At 43.4% G+C, this 18,922-nt stretch overlaps 1 protein-coding gene across 2 annotated transcripts in view; it reads left to right on the forward strand.

Moving 5' to 3' along the window:
* Window positions 1-18,922, forward strand: part of FAAH2 (fatty acid amide hydrolase 2) — a 51,651-nt gene that overhangs the window by 15,235 nt on the left and 17,494 nt on the right. For both annotated transcript variants that reach the window (XM_087972377.1, XM_087972376.1), the window contains exons 3-10: window positions 215-351; window positions 3,255-3,464; window positions 5,520-5,639; window positions 10,685-10,820; window positions 12,400-12,517; window positions 14,398-14,517; window positions 16,735-16,846; window positions 17,647-17,841. In XM_087972377.1, the coding sequence (XP_087828503.1) occupies window positions 215-351; window positions 3,255-3,464; window positions 5,520-5,639; window positions 10,685-10,820; window positions 12,400-12,517; window positions 14,398-14,517; window positions 16,735-16,846; window positions 17,647-17,841 (1,148 nt within the window). The remainder of the gene's footprint in view (window positions 1-214; window positions 352-3,254; window positions 3,465-5,519; window positions 5,640-10,684; window positions 10,821-12,399; window positions 12,518-14,397; window positions 14,518-16,734; window positions 16,847-17,646; window positions 17,842-18,922) is intronic.

Genomic DNA, 18,922 nt, shown 5'->3' on the forward strand with positions numbered 1-18,922 from the left:
ATTATTTGACGAAAAATCACCCGTGACGCCACCGGAAGTGATTTTTCGTCAAAAAGATGGCGGCGCCCAGCTGACGCCGGAACCGGGTCGCGGCGCCCAGCTGACGCCGGAACCGGGCGCGGCGGCCGAAAAGGTTGGGGATCCCTGCCCTAAAACATCAGCTAGAGATCTCTGTTTTTTTACCTCCCCGCTCTTTCCTCACCCATCTGCTCAGGTTTGAGGCTGCCTTGCAGGAGGCTCAGGTTGTTGATCAGCTGCTGTCTGAGGGCCAGGATGATGAAGAATCACTCCAGAAAAAATTCCCCTTGCTGGGCATTCCTGTCACTGTCAAAGAAGCCTTTGCGTTATATGGTGAGTAGCTGGATTTGGGGTTGTTTCTTTCCACTGTTTTTTGACTTCAGTCTTCGACCTAAGGTGTGATAGAATGTAGTTCAGGTTTGCAGGGTGTGTGTGTGTGTGTGTGTGTGTGTGTGTGTGTGTGTGTGACTTTCCCAGGGAGCAAAGAGACAACAAAGTTTGGAATTTGGGGTATGCAGAAAAAGCAGTTCACAGGATACATCTAATAATTTTGCAGTTAAATGCTCTAGTCTGCAAGATTTTTGTCTACAGGAAAACGACATTTAAAAAAAGCTACTCGGAAGTACATTAAAAAGAAAAACCACCACCACCACAACACATATACACCTAGTATTCCCCCCTAGCTGAATACTGATTAATACATTACTGCATTTGTATTTTCCTTTTTAATGCACCTTTTCTAATGTCTTGCTTGTTTTGTGTTTTTGCTTAATTTTGGGGAGGAGTTTCATATTTTAGATGATTGTACAGCATCCGAATTCATAGAATAGAATAGAAGCTGGAAGGGACCTTGGCCAAATTCCCCCTGCACTGTGCGTGCGTGCACCTCCCAGCTGATTTTCGGCCCGTTTGAGGCCGTTTTCGCCCTCCTGGAGGCTCGGGGGAAGCCTCTGCAGCCTCGGGAGGCCGAAAAACTGGGCCTTCCAGAAGTGCCGAAATGGGTCCGTTGTCTGAGATATTCCAGCTGCAGTTAATTGGTTCTCGTGATTAATGAAATGTAAGAAGTGGGAGGAGAGAAGGTGGATTTTGTGAAACGCGCTGAAAATGATTTTTCAGTTTGGACATTTAATAGAAGTACCAGAGCTGTTCCTAATAAATCAGTTGGAGATTATACTTGTCTCAGAGTGATGGATTACCATGGACAATTTGGGATGCCTAACATCCGTTTTCAGCCCCTCGAGGCTGCAGAGGCTTCCCTAGAGCTTCCAGGAGGGCGAAAACGGCCTCAAACGGGCTGAAAACCAGCTGGGAGGCGCGTGCATGCGCAGTGTAGGTAAGGAGCGGAGCAGGGGTGTTGCGGGCAGGGGAGCAGGGCACATTGCATTGTGGGTGCCGGCACACACGCATGCTATTGCGCGCATGCATGCTTTTGGCACACCACAACAAAAACTTCGCCATCACTGACCTATATACCATTTCAGACAAATCGTTGTCCCGTCTCTTTTTAAAAGCCTCCAGTGATGAAGCCCTACAACTTCTGGTGGCAAGCTGTTCCACTGGTTCATTGTCTGCACTTTTAGGAAGTTTCTCCTTAATTCCGGGTTGCTTCTCTCCTCGATTAGTTTCCACACATTGTTTCTTGTCTTGCCTTTTGGAACTTTGAAAAGAATTTGACACCCCTCTTCTTTGTGGCAGCCCCTCAAATACTGGAATACTGCTATCATGTCACTCCTAGCCCTTCTTTTCTCTAGACTAGCCAAACCCCAAACCCTTCTCCTGAAGTTGTCCCTGTCCATCCTCTCTTTCTTCCCTGGTGCTTTTTTCTTGGAACATTAGCACATCCTTCTCTTTTTCCAAAAGGCTTAGGGGGTGCTCAGCACAAAAACTGCCTGCCTGCCTTGTTAATGTTTGGATGCTGTTCCACTGCTAACGTTGAGAACCAACAAAAAGAAAACCCTAACCCCAGAGGATTAGAAACAAGGACGGACCAAATTCCAATGCAATACCATTCACCAGCTGACATCAGAATAATCTTCTCTTTCTCCTTATTCTTATTATTTGATAACTCTCTAGTATTTCTAGAAAGAATTTCTAGCAGGACTACCAGATCCTGTAACAGCTTTGTTCCTTATGCCATCCGCCTGGTAAACTCGCAAGATTCATTCTTCTCGCCATCAGTGGTGGGATTCAAATTTTTTTACTACCATTTCCGTGGGCATGGTTTGGTGGGCCTGGCAGTGGAAGGATTCTGTAAAATCTCCATTCCCTCCCCACCTCACTAACCTGCTTTCCAGCTCCGTTCTCCTGTGCAGGGCAACCAAAGAAGACCCAGCCGATCAGCTGGGACTTGGGAGGCAGAGAATAGGTGGAAGCCCTTGCTTATCAATGGAGACTGTGTGGAGCAAGTGGCCAGTTTTTAGTTTTTGGGTGTTACCCTAAAAGAGGACCTGACCTGGGGTGCTCACATTGCAGCAGTGGTCAAAAGGCCCCGGAAGAGATTATACTACCTCAGTCTTCTCAGGAAACAACAACTGAATGAAAAACTGCTGGTGACCTTCTACCACTTCATACCTCTGAATGGTTTGCCAATTGCAGATAGGACAGCGCTCCAAAGGGTTAATGTCATTGCCCAGAAGATCATTGGTTGCCCTCTCCCCTCTTTGGAAGAGCTTTATAGCTCCCACTGCCTTAAGAAAGTTCAAAACATCCTCAAAGATCCATCTCATCCTGGGAGCCCTTTTTTTGAACTATTACCATCTGACACACAGTACAGGATAATAAAAACAAGGACAAATAGGCTGAAAAACAGTTTCTATCCCAGGGCAGTAGCTCTTTTGAATTCTACTGTAGAGTGCAGTGTTGGTGTGGTGCATAATTTTAAAAATCATTCTAGAATCATCCGATATTAATTTCAGCAATTTTAGCCAATGGGGCAGCAGAGAAGGTAGGAGGTAGTGAATCTTGATGTGTATAAAAATATGTAAAATTGTCTGTTTAATTGCCTTGGTGCCTCTGCCCAGAAGAGAACTAAGCGTCATCTTTTGCACAAAAGTCAATAAATCCTGGACTTGTTCACAGTGTCTCCTGCCTGTTGTTTTAACTGAGACATTGGAATCTCATAGTTGGAACGCTGACAAACCCTCTTGTTCGTACTTTTTCCACCTTTCCTTACCTGTGGATTCTCGGATAAGGTGAAACTCTGACGTCTTTCACTCTTTGTTTCTGGATCTTGGTAGGGATGCCCAATTCCTCTGGATTGGTTAACCGCCGCAACTTGATCTCCACCACGGACGCTGTTGTGGTATCCCGGTTGAAGCAAGCTGGTGCGATTCCCCTGGGAGTGACCAACTGCAGCGAGCTGTGCATGTGGTTTGAATCAAGCAACCTTGTCTACGGCCGATCCAACAACCCCTACAACCTTGACTGCATTGTAGGAGGCAGCTCAGGTCAGTAGATCGTGGGTCGCCCCATGTTGTGGTCTGCCGGCAGCCTGCGGAGACGGCGGCAGAGTCGAACAGTGGTGATCTGACCCAACCAGGTTCCCAAAGAGCAAACACAGACAAAGGCAGCTGCCCCCACCTTTTAAGGTTTAATATCAAATTCTGTTCTGAAGGCTGCTTTCCACTAATTAGCTCCGACAAGAAAGAGCCTTGCCAAGTTGTTTGTCAAGGCTGCCAAAAACCCAGAGATAAGAACTATTTTACAATATTCTCCAAACACGAACTAAGATGTCCCCCAGTTGAGCTTCAGAGCTTCTTTGCTGTCTGCAAAGAACGCTTTTCCAAACCTGGCTTTTATCCTCTTGAGGGAGGAGCCATTACCTTGAAAGGCGAAAGCAGAAGCAGTATGTTTCATCCCATAGCGGGGTAGACTAGATTGCCCTGATAGACCGGTCTCACTGGGAAAAAAACACTTATTAAGTTTGAAGTTGCTAGAAAACCCAGGGTTTCTTCTTGAGGTGATTTTGAGAGAGCCCTGGCTCACACAGCATGCTAAACTATCATCAGATTTGTTTTGTCAGTGTGGGTTGTGCAAACCCACCATTGGAGTTTATTTGGTAAGCTGCCCTGCTAAAACAAGTCATGGCAGGAGCCCACTCAGTTAAGTGGATTGGGCAAGGGAGCTTCTCCTTCCCCCATCTAAGTCAGGTTTCTCCAACTTGGCAGCTTTGAAGATGTTGGACTTCAGCTTCTAGAATTCCCCAGCTGGCCATGGATTCTGAGAATGGAAGTCCACATAGCTTAAAAGTTGCCACGTGTGAAAAGTAAAAAAGAAAAAAAAATATTCCTGTAAAAGAAAAATGTAAAAGGATCAACGTATTTCTCTTCTATATGTGTCTCTTCTGTATATCCTTTAAAAAAACCCGGTGAAACATTAACACAGACAGAAGTGCTGACGAGATTAAATCCATTCAGCAGAACTTTAAGCAGGAATCTATTTGAGGATAGTTGTGATGCCGGCTGAGAAGAGAAGCCAGTTAGTGTTAAACAGAGCAGGATGTAGCAACTGCTGAACAAATGATAAGCAAATGATAAATTGTTAAGCATGTCACTATGGCTAGATTGTGAACCCAGGCATAATTTTAAAAATCATCTTAGAATCATCCAATATTAATTTCAACCATTTTAGCCAATGGGGCAGCAGAGAAGGTGGGAGGAGGTGAGTCTTGATGTGTATAAAAATATGTAAAATCGTCTTTTTAAATTGCCTTGGTGCCTCTGCCCAGAAGATGACTTAAATGCTGTCTTTTGCACAAAAGTTAGTAGATCCTGGACTTGTTCACAGTGTCTCTTGTCTGTTGTTTTGGCTGAGACTTTGGGTTCTCACATCATGTTTGAGAAACACTGGCCTAAAGGATTTGTTTGATTGAGGGAAGGACATTAACTACATTTATTAAATTGGGAAACCCTTTATGGACTTTTTGCTGATGGGTTTGATGATTAGAAAGAGTAAACAACGGGAAGTAGAAAATGTATGTGGTAATCTTACAGAGAGGATAACATAAATATGCTTGCCACTGCTTTTAAGAAAATATTGATAACCTGCCCTTCCTTTCTTTTATCTTACTTTCCCCCTTCTCTTCCCTTCCACCGTTCCTTCCCTCCCTTCCCTTCCCTTCCCCTCCTTTTTTCACTTATTTATTGGTTTTTTTAGTGTCCTTTTTCCCCAATATATTGTTTTTATCCTTTTAGAAATTTCTTTAATGAAATTTTGTGTGTGCGTGTGGGGTGTGTGTGGGGTGTGTGTGGGTGCATAAAACAGAAACACTGACCTAAATATTTTTTTATCAGCCAGGTGCGCTTAAAACCTGCTTATAACTCAGCTGTGGCCCTGGATATGCATATTTTTGCAGATAAATAAAAAAAATTAACATAGGCTCTGAAGTTGTTGTCAGTGCCAGAGTAGTATAACTGCTCTTTCCAGAACAGATGTGGCAGACTTGTATCATGCTCTGACTGGTCTTTATTTAGAGTGCCAATCTGGTGTTTGTTTTCACGCAGGAGGTGAAGGTTGCACCCTAGCAGCTGCTGGTTCTTTGATTGGTATCGGCTCAGACATCGGGGGCAGCATCCGTATACCCGCCTTCTTCAATGGGATCTTTGGACACAAGCCCACCACAGGTATTGACTAGTTCCGTGAGGGCGAACCATTTGTGCCGGCACGCAAGCTGCAGGCAAACTTATCTCACTGCCCATGTGCGCTCCTCACAGCTGATTTTCGGCAGGTTTGAGGCCTTTTTCGGCCTCCCAGAGGCTTGAGGAAGGCTTCTGCAGGCAGGCCGAAAACTAGCCCCGTTTCATCACTTCCTGTTTTTCCGACAATACCAGAAGTGACGAAATGGGGCTAGTTTTCGGCCTGCAGAAGCCTGCAGAAGCCTTCCTCAAGCTCCTGGGAGGCTGAAAAAGGCCTCAAACCGGCTGAAAAACAGATGTGAGGCGCAGTGCAGGTAAGGGGGCGGCAGGGGTTGGGAGGGTGGGGATTGCACGCGCATGCGTAGGGGGCATGTGGGGGAGCGTGCATTGCCTTCTGGGTGCTGGCATACAAGCGTGAGTGTGCAAGCGCGTGCACAATTTATGGCACAGGAGCCCAAAAAGGTTAGTCACCACTGGACTAGTTATTCCTCCCTAAAAGCAGTTCTAATGACAAGTTTGTGATTAGCAGTAGCATTTAGACTTATATATCACTCCATAGTGCTTTACAGGATTCTCTGACCCATTTACAAATAGTATATAATAGAATAGAATTCTTTATTGGCCAAGTGTGATTGGACACACAAGGAATTCGTCTTTGGTGCATATGCTCTCGGTGTACATGAAAGAAAAAATAAAACACATTAATTAAGAGTCAGAAGATACAACACTTAGTGATAGTCATAGGTAAGCAATCAAATCATACTAAGGAACAAATAAAACAATATAAATTGTAAAGATACAAGCAACAGGGTTATAGTTATAAGTTGGAAGAGATAGATAATAGGAAGGATGAGAAGAATAGTAATACAGTCTTACTAAATAGTTTGACGGTGTTATGGGAGTTAGTTGTTTAGCAGAGTGATCTTGCCCTCAACAATCTGGGTCATTTTATCGCCCTCAGAAGGATGGAAGACTTGAGTCTACCTTGAGCCAGTCAGGATCAAACTGCTGGCAGTGGGCAGAGTTTGCCTGCAATATTGCATTCTAACCACTGTGCCACCAGGGCTCCTAATAGCAATAGCACTTAGACTTATATACTGCTTCACAGTGCTTTACAGCCCTCTCTAAGCGATTTACAGAGTCAGCCTCTTGCCTCCGACAACATGGGTCCTCATTTTACCGACCTTGGAAGAGGATGGAAGGTTGAGTCAATAGTGAGCCGGTTAGGATCGAACTCCTGGCTGTGGGCAGAGTTTGCCTGCAATATTGCATTCTAACCACTGCGGCCTCATGGCTCTTGTTCAGTTGCTAAGTCATGTCCAACTCTGAAACCCGATGGACTATAGCACACCAGGCCCTCCTGTCCTCCATTGCCTACCAGAGTTGGCCCAAATTATGTCCACTGCATCAGTGACACTATCTAACCATCTCATCCTCTGTCGTTTCTTTCTCCTTTGGCCTTCCATCTTTCCCAACATCAGGGCCTTCTCCAGTGAGTTCTCTCTTCTCATTAGGTGGCCAAAGAATCTGAGCTTCAGCTGTCCTTCAAAAGAACAGCCAGTGTTGTCTTCCTTTCTAACCACAAGAGCCAGCAACATTTTTCTCATTTTAAAAAATGTGACGATAACATACCCGCTCTCATAAAAAAAAGCATCAGAGATTGTATAATGAAGAAACAATGCATACATTACAGGGATTAAAATAAATTAAAGAAGGGAGAGAAAAAGAAACTAAGAAAAAAGTTTGAATTAATAATATTTTTACATTAATAACATTACTAACATTAATTCAGTCCATGCCAGCCACATGACCACGGAGACGTCTTCGGACAAGCGCTGGCTCTTCGGCTTTGTAATGGAGATCAGCACTGCCCCCTAGAGCCAGAAACAACTAGCACATACGTGCGAGGGGAACCTTTACTTTTACCTTGACCTTACCTAATTGAATCATGCTTCTCCCCTTCAGTCTGATTATTCCTTCAGTCTGATTATTCCTGCGGTGAACTGAAAGTTGATTGACTTCCAATTGATCGTTGGCCATAGAGGGGAGAATTTTTTTGACTTCCCTATCTTTAAACAGTCACAAGACGATCAAATTGTTTGTTTTGAAGATATTGGAATTGTAATGATTTTTTTTTTAAAAAAACACCATTTGGGTGTTTTCATATACATTTTAAATCACTGTGAATCCTAGAAGACTTGGCAGTATAAAAATATATTGAAGGAAAAAAATAATAACGAAAATGTCATGTAAGGCTCTGCAGTGCTTAATGTTTGAAGAGACACTGGTAAAGGCATGAATATGGCCCCTGTCTGGGACTCCTTAAAATAGACAGGAATCATAGGGTTGGAAGGAACCCTAGATATCGTCTACTCCAACCCCCTGCCCAAAACAGGACAGGGGTCCTTCTATTATCCTGAATTAATGGTTATGAAATCTTTTCTTGAAAACTTCCAGTGATGGAGCATTCGCAACCCTGGGAGGCAAACGGTTCCATTGATTAATTGTTCCTGCTGTCAGATAATTTCTCCTTACTTAGATTGTATCTCTCTTTAAAAAGCATCCACTTGTTACTCCCTCTCCTGCCCTCAAGTGCTTTGGAGTCATAGCTTCTCTATGATAGTTCTTCAAGTATTGGAAGATGGCTATCCTATGTCATCCCTCAGCCTTCTCTTCATCAGGCTAAACGTATCTATTGGTACGATTGGTCATTGTACAGTTTAGCCTCCAGGTCCCTTATAATTTTTGTTGCTCTTCTCTGCACCGTTTTTAAGACCCGAGTATCTTTTATTTTAGGGACGCGGTGCTCAGGGGCTAAGACGCTGAGCTTGTCAATCAGAAAGGTCAGCTGTTCGAATCCCTGGCGCTGTGTAACGGAGTAAGTTCCCGTTATTTGTCCCAGCTTCTGCCAACCTAGCAGTTCGAAAGCACGTAAAAAATGCAAGTAGAAAAATAGGACCACCGTTCTGTGCGCCTTTGGCATTTAGTCATGCCGGCTACTTGACCACGGAGACGTCTTCGGACGGCGCTGGCTCTCTTTGGCTTTGTAACGGAGATGAGCACCGCCCCCTAGAGCCGGAAACGACTAGCACATGTGTGCAAAGGGAACCTTTACCTTTTTATCTTTTTTGTATCGTGGCAACCAGAATTGGATGCAGTATTCAAAGTGTGGCCTCACTAGTGCAGTGTGGAGTGGTACCATCACTTCTCATCATCTTAACGCTTAATCCCTCTTTTGATGCAGCCTAGGACTGCACTGGCTTTTTAGGCAGCTGTAGCACACTGCTGGCTCATACTTATATACTTATCCACCAGTGTGTCTTTTCCAAAGATTGCACAATGGCATTTGATCTGAGGAGTTGCAATGGAGTAAGAAAGCACTGAAAGAAGTAAAAAGATACAGTACAGAGAAACAACAAAGGCCAATGTGGGGGGGAAAAGATTAATTTGGCAGTTTGGGAAAACGTATTGTTTTTTCACTATGAAAACAACAACAGTGTGAAAAAGGACACACTGTAGTGAACTTGCAACATGCAAATAGCAATTCTTGTGAGAGTTCAAAATCATTCAGGGAAAGTCTGCAGAAAAATAGCTCTGAGGTTTAGAAACAGACAAAGAAATGATGTATGAAATTGTTATTCTATCTGTCCCTTAAATCCAAGTGTTGTGGACAAAAATGTTGCTGGAATAAGCATGAGAATGATTTGTGAGGAAGTTTCACATGGTTAACATGTGCCTTTTATGCTTATTTGTATAGCAAACAAGAAGGAGAAAGAGGAAGTCCCGGTAATTTAAAAATAAATAAATAACAAAAGCATGGCGTTGCACCTTTTAATTCATTATTAATTAATGATTCATTGATTAAACAATTGCATTTCATTTAAGGTGTTGCAGCAGATGCTAGGAACTCAACTCAAAAGGCATTTGGTTTGAATCAGAACTATTGCACACTTATACTCTGAAACATGACATTTATGAATGTTATTATTTATGAATTTTTTAAAAATTAATATTAATAATTAAAATTATTATTAATGAAAGGAATGATCCTATGTAGATGGCGGGGGGAAGAGGTGAAAAGAAATTTACACCCCTAATGTCTGTAGGGTTTTTTAAAAAAATATTCTTTATCCATATTTTCAAATGCCTTTATATTGTAAAAATGAGACGAAGCAAGACGTCTCTCTCTTGGTCTAGAATTAATCAAGTGTTAAAGGGTTGAGCTAATGCTATATTAAAATAACATGGGCGTTTTTTGCTTCTTTGCTTTACTAATCAATATGATGCATGGTTTTAATTGCATCCTCTCTGTTAGATGATGATGATTACATTTTATATATTACATCTCACCAAATATACAGGTAGTCCTCAACTTACAAACCTCAATTGAGCAATAGCACTTAGACTTATATACCACTTCACAATACTTTACAGCCCTCTCTAAGCAGTTTACAGAGTCAGCCTCTTGCCCCCAACAATCTGGGTCCTCATTTTACTCACCATGGAGGGATGGAAGGCTGAATTAACCTTGAGCCAGTGAGGATCGAACTGCTAGCAGTTAGCAGAATTACCCTGCAATACTACATTCTAACCACTGTGCCACCACAGCTTAGATAGCAAGAGCATTTAGACTTGTATACCACTTCACAGTGCTTTACAGCCCTCTCTAAGCAGTTTACAGAGTCAGCCTCTTGCCCCCAACAATTTGGCTCCTCATTTTTCTGACCTCAGAAGGATGGAAGGCTGAGTCAACCTTGAGCCTGGTGGGATTCGAACTGCCAAATTGCATGCACCTGGCAGTCCTCAGAAATAGCCTGCAGTACTGCACTCTAACCACTGTGCAACTGTGGCTCAACCATCCTAATTTTTGTTGTTAAGCAAGGCAGCTGTTAAGTTGTTACTCAACAAATGGTTACTAAACAAGCCATGGTTAGTGGAAGACAACCTAGGAAAGGAAGCAACTGTGAATGCCAGACTAGGAGAAAGGTGGCTTGTTGTGCAGGACTGAACTCTGCTTCGGTGGGTTTATGTAGGTGTGGTGCCCAATGACGGTCAGTTTCCTGATGCGGTTGGGAATCGTACAAACTTCCTGTGCACTGGACCTATGTGTCGCTATGCGGAAGACATGGAACTCCTGCTGAGAGTCATGGCTGGACCAAACATTTCCAAGTAGGTGGCTTTGGTTCATTTGTAGTAGAGGTAGTCCTAGGCTTAACAACCATTTATTTAGCAACTGTTCGAAGTTACAATAAGAAAAGTGACCTACCACCAATGGTCATGTGATCAACGCTCAGGTGTTTGGTCACAGGCATGTATTCATGATGGCTGCAGCGTTCCTGGGACATTGACGCTCCCTGCCAGTTTCCCACAAACAGTGTCATTGGGGAAGCCAGCTGGAAGTCAAAAGTCATTCCCACCTCCACTGCCTCTTTTGCCGAGTCATTCTGTTTCTCTGTTTAGGTAACTAAGTATTGACTTGTTATTAAAGTTCATTTGCCAATACCATCTTTTATTTATGACGTGTACTCTTCTTAGGGATGTGGCGGCTCAGTGGCTAAGATGCTGAGCTTGTCGATCAGAAAGGTCGGCAGTTTGGTGGTTCGAATCCCTAGCACCCAGTAACGGAGTGAGCTCCCGTTCCTTGTCCCAGCTTCTACCAAACTAGCAGTTCGAAAGCATGTAAAAATGCAAGTAGAAAAATAGGGGCCCCTTTGGTGGGAAGGTAACAGCGCTCCGTGCACCCTCGGTCTTTAGTCATGCTGGCCACATGACCACGGAGACTTCTTCAGACAGTGCTGGCTCTTCGGCTTTGTAACGGAGATGAGCACTGACCCCTAGAGCCGGAAATGACTAGCACGGATGTGCGAGGAGAACCTTTACCTTTACCCTTCGTTGTGGTCCGCCGGCAGCCTGCGGAGATGGCAGCAGAGTCAGTGGGGAGGAACATGGGCCAGTCTGGGAGTGTGGGGAGGACTCGGACGAGGGTCCTGCGTCCAACACAGAGATGGGGCCAGGGCCATCTGGGAGTTATGTGCTGACTCTGTAGCCTCCAGAATCTGGCAGCAGCGAGGCAGAGGAGCAAGGGGAACCTGTTCCCAGTGCACATGTGTGCAGAGCTGCCAGAAGGCAAGAGCAGCTGAGACAAAAGGGGCGACTCAGGAGTAAGGCTGGGAGGTGATTGCCCCTCCCATAAGGTATAAAGGACAGGCAAAGGTAGAGAAACCTTTGCAGGAAGCAAAGTCGTTCGTTCTGTTCAGATTAAACCTTGAAGTTCTGTGTGGACTTTGTACTTCAGTTGGTTTTTTTAACAGTTAATTTGGCACTCTAGCTGGCAGCAATTCAAAGGAGAAAAAGGTGGGTGTTTATCTCGAGGGATTGTTTGGGACTCATTACAGGCTGGGAATGAACATAATTCCCAGCATTGAAATAAAAAGAGAGTTGTTTGGACTAAGCGTATGATTAATTATGGCCTCGGAAGCCTTGGTCAGAACTCTCTTCTTAGAGGATCATGGGACTGTCCATGCACATGGTCAGCCTAAACTTTAATTCTAAATGTGGTCACCTCAAGCTATACTACCTTCTTCTCAAAGGATGACCCAACAGGTTTCAGAACATCTAGTAGATGGTATTACCAAGGAGCTGGACTAAACCAAATCCCATGTACCGATTTCAATTGGCTTTTCTTCTAAAGCATGATAAGGTTCCATTGTTCTTCATGGCTGCCTTTTCCATCTTATTCCTTCTTCAGACTGAAGCTGGATGACCCAGTATCGTTGCAGAATATAAAGTTCTATTCCATGGAACATGACGGAGGCTCCATTTTCCTCTTACCGGTCGCTAATGAGATTCTCCAAGTTCATCGGAAAGTAAGAAGATGTTGTTTTTGGTTGCTTCAAAGCTTGAGTGCCATTGCAGAAATCAGATAGCACCATGACGGCGAACCTATGGCATGCAGAGGTGGCACGCAGAACCCTCTCCGTAGGCATGCATGCAGGTCAGCTAGCCTTCAGGTTTCTGGCACGCGTGAAGACCAGCTGACTGGCACATGCATATGCACTGACCAGCTGGTCTTTGGGTTTCCGGCACTCTAGTGCACGTGAAGTCCAGCTCTCCAGCACACATATGTGCACCGGCCAGCTGGTCTTCAGTTTCCAGCGCTCCGGCACGCACGCACTTTGCCCCCGCACCTGTGTTCTAGTTTGGGCACATTCAGTGCTGAAAAGGTTCGCCATCACTTAGATAGCAGCTTAAATACAGTTAGTCCTCAGCTTACAAATTCTCTCAACACTGTTCAACTATTACAAAGTCTGCACTACTATAACTATATAACACTACTATACTATAATCTTCTCATCACTCCTTATCACCCATCCCCTCCCACCTGTGATTGTAGGACTGTAACTTTGTCGCTTGTATCTTTACGATTTATATTGACTGTTTCCTAGTATGATTTGATTGCTGATTGCACCCTATGACTATCACTAAGTATACGTTATGATTCTTGATTCTTAACGAATGTATCTTTTCTTTTATGTATACTGAGAGTATTTACACCAAGACAAATTCCTTGTATGTCCAATCACACTTGGGCAATAAAGCTATTCTATTCTATTCTATTCTATTCTATTCTATTCTATTCTATTCTATTCTATTCTATTCTATTCTATTCTATTCTATTCTATTCTACTCTACTCTACTCTACTCTACTCTACTCTACTCTACTCTACTCTACTCTACTCTACTCTACTCTATTCCAGTTCATTTCGTGACCGTTTAAGTCACAAGTGTCTACAGGAAAAAAATTGGTTACAGAATTATAGCTGTCAATTTGTGCCAATTTTTGGAGATAGAACATTTTCTTTGGAAAATGATATTTACACACATACTTATATAAACCAGGGAGTGACCCTAACTGTTTGAGAACATGTATTTTCTTAACAGGGATGTTTTTATCCACTATATTGTAAATAGTGATGTCTATTGCTGGTCTAAGACCGTAATAAATTTCTATTCTATTCTATTCTATTCTATTCTATTCTATTCTATTCTATTCTATTCTATTCTATTCTGTTCTGTTCTGTTCTGTTCTATTCTATTCCTTATTCTGTTCTATTCTATTCTATTCTATTCTATTCTATTCTATATTCTGTTCTATTCTATATTCTGTTCTATTCTATTCTATTCTATTCTATTCTATTCTATTCTATTCTATTCTATTCTATTCTATATTCTGTTCTGTTCTATTCTGTTCTATTCTGTTCTATTCTGTTCTATTCTATTCTATTCTATTCTATTCTATTCTATTCTATTCTATTCTATTCTATTCTATTCTGTTCTATTCTATTCTATTCTATTCTATTCTATTCTATTCTATTCTATTCTATTCTATTCTATATTCTGTTCTATTCTATATTCTGTTCTATTCTGTTCTATTCTGTTCTATTCTATTCTATTCTATTCTATATTCTGTTCTGTTCTATTCTATTCTATTCTATTCTATTCTATTCTATTCTATTCTATTCTATTCTATTCTATTCTATTCTTCTCACAACCGCACTGAAAAATTTGACTTACGACCTTTTTTCATGCTTACAACCTTTCCAGCATCCCCATGATCATAGGATCAAAATTCTGGGTTGACAGCTGGAAAGTCATTGTACAGGAAGTCCTCAACGTACGACCATAAAAGGTTCAGAGGGAAGCTGATGGCTCTTTTCCCTTTCTCCTTCTCTTTGCTATCCTAAAGGTGGTGGCACACTTAGAGACGGACCTGGGGATTGAGGTGGAGAGCGTGGCCATCCGCAAAATGAAATATTCCTTCCAGATCTGGTCAGCTATGATGTCTTCCAAGAGCAGTAATAATCAGGTATGTCAAAGGCAAATCTTTGCAAACGTCTTTCCAAAATGTCTACCCTCAGCCTGCCTGAGTGACTGGCCCTCCCCCAGGACAAAGTTACAGGTGAAGCATAGGAGGAGCACAGACCCCTTAAGAGTAACCCCCAAATGAAAGATCCTCTAAAACAGGGGCATCCAACCTTGGGCCCTCCAAGAGAAGATCTGGTATGCATGGATTGCCCATGTGACTAGGTAGGACAGGGAGGGAGGGAGCTAACTACCAGATTGCAAGAACACGAGATTGTTGGCCGAGCAGGTAGAAAAATAGCCAGGGAAACGATTGAAGCCTGAGAAAAGGGCCTCTTATCAGTCAAAAGGAGTGCTGATTGCTAAATAGCAATAGCACTTAGACTTATATACTGCTTTATAGTGCTTTACAGCCCTCTCAAAGCGGTTTACAGAGTCATTCTATTGCCCCCAACAATCTGGGTCCTCATTTTACCCACCTCGGAAGGATGGAAGACTGAGTCATCCTTGAGCCTGGCGGGATTCGATCTGCCAAATTGCAGTAGGAGTAGCTTACAGTACTGCACTCTAACCACTGGGCCACCAAGGCTCTGGAAAAGTCATCAGACACCTGGATCATATTACCATAAGTGGCGGTCATGCATAGAAGCTAAAAGATATTGGACAAAAATACAAAAACATGGTTGGAAAAGATGATACAGCAACATATTGATTTAAAACCAGAAATATTTCTGTTGGGGATTATACCCGAAATACATAGTAAGGAAGAGCTATCCTTAATCATTCATGTATTGACTGCAGCTAGAATTGTATTTGCACAAAATTGGAAAAATGAAAAGATCCCGACAGATGAGAATGTGATCAGGAAAATATTAGAATGTGCAGAAAGGAACAGGTTAACACTCGGAATGAAAGAAAAGGAACAAACTGAATATTATATGGTATGGGGATCATTTTATCAATGGCCGGAGAATAAAAATGGAAATTAGAAAATCTAAGAAGACTAGCGAAAAATAGTAAACATGAGAATAAGAAATTAAATATGCTAAGAATTGTTGTTATAATTAGATACATCATGTGTATATAATTAGATATATCATGTGTATGAAGTAAGAATAGAGTAAATGATATGATAGTAATGAATATGTATTAATTGTAATGGTTATTGCACAAGATATTTGTACTCAGACGACACACCGTTTAGATGAAAGATGGATTGTTTATATAAAATAAAATAAAATAAATGTATTTTAAAAAAGGAGTGCTGATTTATCATCAGCCTATGACAGTGATGGCGAACCTTTTTGTGGTGGTGTGCCGAAAACGGCGCGTGCCGTTACCCACAATGCAGTGCGCCCTGCCCCCCCGTGCATGCACGCGCAACAACCCTGCCCCGCCCCCTTACCTGCACTGCACATGCGCATGCCTCCCAGCTGATTTTTGGCCCATTTGAGGCTGTTTTCACCCTCGAGGAGGCTCGAGGGAAGCCTCTACAGCCTCGGGAGGCCAAAAAATGGGCCTTCCAGAAATATCGGAGGTGTCCATTTTCAGCCTCCGGAGGACCTCGGGGGAAGTTGTTTTTGCCCTCCCAGAGGCTCAAGGGAAGCCTCAGGAGCCTCAAAATGGGCCAGTTTTGGCACTTCCGGTCTTTCCGGAAGGCCCGTTTTTTGGCCTTCTGAGGCTGCAGAGGCTTTTCTCGAGCTTCTGGGAGGGCAAAAACGGCCTCAAACGGGCTGAAAATCAGCGGAGAAGTGCGCGGATGCGCAGTGCAGGTAAGTTTGGCTGGGGATCGCGTGCCCGCACAGATGGCTCTGCCTGCCACCCGTGGCACGCGTGCCGTAGGTTTGCCATCGCGGGCTTATGAGGTACTTAGGAGCCAAAGGCTCAGCAGCACAAAGAAAAGACAGCCAATTACCAGCCATCAACCCTCCAATCAACCAGCCAGACACCACATAAGTACTATGCATAGAAGAGCCAAAGCATACAATTTCCAGTAGAGAGGAGTTTTCTGAGAATGGGCTTCAGCATGGAAAGCACAAAATACTAAACCTCTGGTATTGTTGATTGGTTCCTGCAACGTGTTAGTTAATTGTCCTCTGAAAAGTCAGCTACAGCTGCCAATTTTCCATAAAAATAATACTAAGAATGAAGAGATGGGCCAGAAGAAGGAAATGTCCCGGAGATCTCTCCATCTGTGCTTCTTTGTCCATGTTGTACATAGGAAAATCAAACCTTCACTGATTTGCTTGGAGACCATGGAAAACCAGTATGGCCATCATGGGAACTGGTGAAATGGATGATGAGGCTCTCTTCTCACACGTTTCCAGCCATTGGTAAGACCCCGGGGCAGTTCTTAATATTGGTACTTTGCCGCTTCTATTTTTTAAAGGATTTGCCCTAGGTAGGATGTTGATTAGAGGAGAAGACTTCCAACATCCCTTCTAAGCCTAGAATTCTATGATTCTACGTCATGGGACTCTACTCATCTGTCTAGTGCAGGGGTCTCTAACATTGAGAACTTTTAAGACTTGTGGACTTCAACTCCCAGGATTTCCTGAGCTAACATGACTGGAGGAGGAATTCTGGGAGTTGAAGTCCACAAGTCTTAAAGCTGTCAAGTTTGAAGACCCCTGCTCTACATCATGGGACTCTACTCATCTGTCTAGTGCAGGGGTCTCTAACATTGAGAACTTTTAAGACTTGTGGACTTCAACTCCCAGGATTTCCTGAGCTAACATGACTGGAGGAGGAATTCTGGGAGTTGAAGTCCACAAGTCTTAAAGCTGTCAAGCTTGAAGTTTGAAGACCCCTGCTCTACATCATGGGACTCTACTCATCTGTCTAGTGCAGGGGTCTCTAACATTAAGAACTTTTAAGACTTGTGGACTTCAGCTCCTGGAATTCCTCAGCCAGCTATGGGGAGGAGTTGGAAGTCCACAAGTTTTAAAGTTGACAAGGTTGGAGACCCCTGGTCTGGTGAAATTCCCAGGGGGACCTGCACCTCCCCCAAAATCAAGAAAGCCACATATCTAACACCCACAATGCATGGCGTAGCACAATCTATTTAAACATGTGGAACGAATCTCTTTTTGTTGTGCATTGGACTTCTGTCCCAACCTGTTTTTTTCCCCAGCCTTAGGAATAACAGAGAAGGTGATGAAATACAATTCCAAGGCAAACGCCAAGCTAGCCAGCATGGCACAGAGCCTTCAGGCAGAGGTGGTGGAATTATTAGGAGAGAACGGTGTCTTGTTATACCCTTCACACCCTGTAGTAGCTCCCAAGCATCACGCGCCTCTGGGCATGCCCTTCAATTTTGCCTATACAGGTAAGAAGCTCCCGTCCTTGTTTGAATTGCTGTGATTGATGTGACGCTATTTGTGGATGCTGCAATTGACAGTTTCCTGCTCTGAAGGCATTAAAGTCTCAACATGCTACCATTGGGAAATTGGGTGTAAATGGTTGGCAGAAGCAAGGAACGTTTGCTGCAGTAGACATTTTGATGTAGTCATACCTGAACGGACAAGGGTGTGGGAGTCGTGGTTGCTCCAGACATGTGGAAGAAGGGTTTTCATAAGCATCTCTCTGTTGCTCATAAAAGCAGCTGTGTCCTGCTTCGAGCTTCTGCTGAGCTTAAAAGATACTGCTTTGAGAAGTTGGCTTATTGAAGCAGCTGCTTGTTTTAAAGGCTGTGCAGAACCTTGGGAAAGGAAGTGGCTGCTTTTAATGGTTAACTATCTTCCTAGTTAGAATGTAGCAATCGATGGGGTTATAAGGGGGGTATTTTAACACAGACTCCTATCAACCCCATCTCTAATCTCTGCAAGATTCCATGATGAAGTTTTCTGATGGCAATTTGGTTCCCTTGAGCCCTGGACTGAGCTATGACAGCTGGGAGCTGGTCCAAAATAGGTGGAGTTTGCCTAGGATTTGCTACACAGGAGACATGAAACTTGATTTATTTTTTTTATTTTTTTTGCAAGCGTGGACTTGCATGCACCCACTTCTCCTGGGCTTCCACACCCTGCAAGAGCCAAATGCAGCACAATATAGTTTGCAGTCCCGCCATTCTCCTGCTGTGGCATTGGGGTTCCGTGGAGAAGAGAGGCAATCTAACTAGAAATTGTAGTTTCAGTACTGATCCATAGGAGAGTATTGACAGTATTCTGAATGAGAGGGAGGATGGTTTGGAATGTATTTTAAAATGGATCAGAATCTTCAGCCAGGTCTTTGGTAAGATTGAAGAAGCCCTTTTTTTCTTTGCTCCCATCTGGGTTTGATAGCTCTGTCATCTTCTTTCTCTCTCTCATTCTCTCCCTCCCTCCCTCCTTCTCTCTCCCTCTCTGTGTGTTTCTGTCTCTCTTTCGCTCTCTCTTTTCTCTCTCTTTCTGTGTGCGTGTGTGTGTCTG

The sequence above is a fragment of the Notechis scutatus genome, chromosome 10 (assembly GCF_049901735.1).
Source record: "Notechis scutatus isolate UNSWTSFEM ecotype Mainland chromosome 10, rNotScu1.2, whole genome shotgun sequence".
Classification (NCBI taxonomy): Eukaryota; Metazoa; Chordata; class Lepidosauria; order Squamata; family Elapidae; genus Notechis; species Notechis scutatus.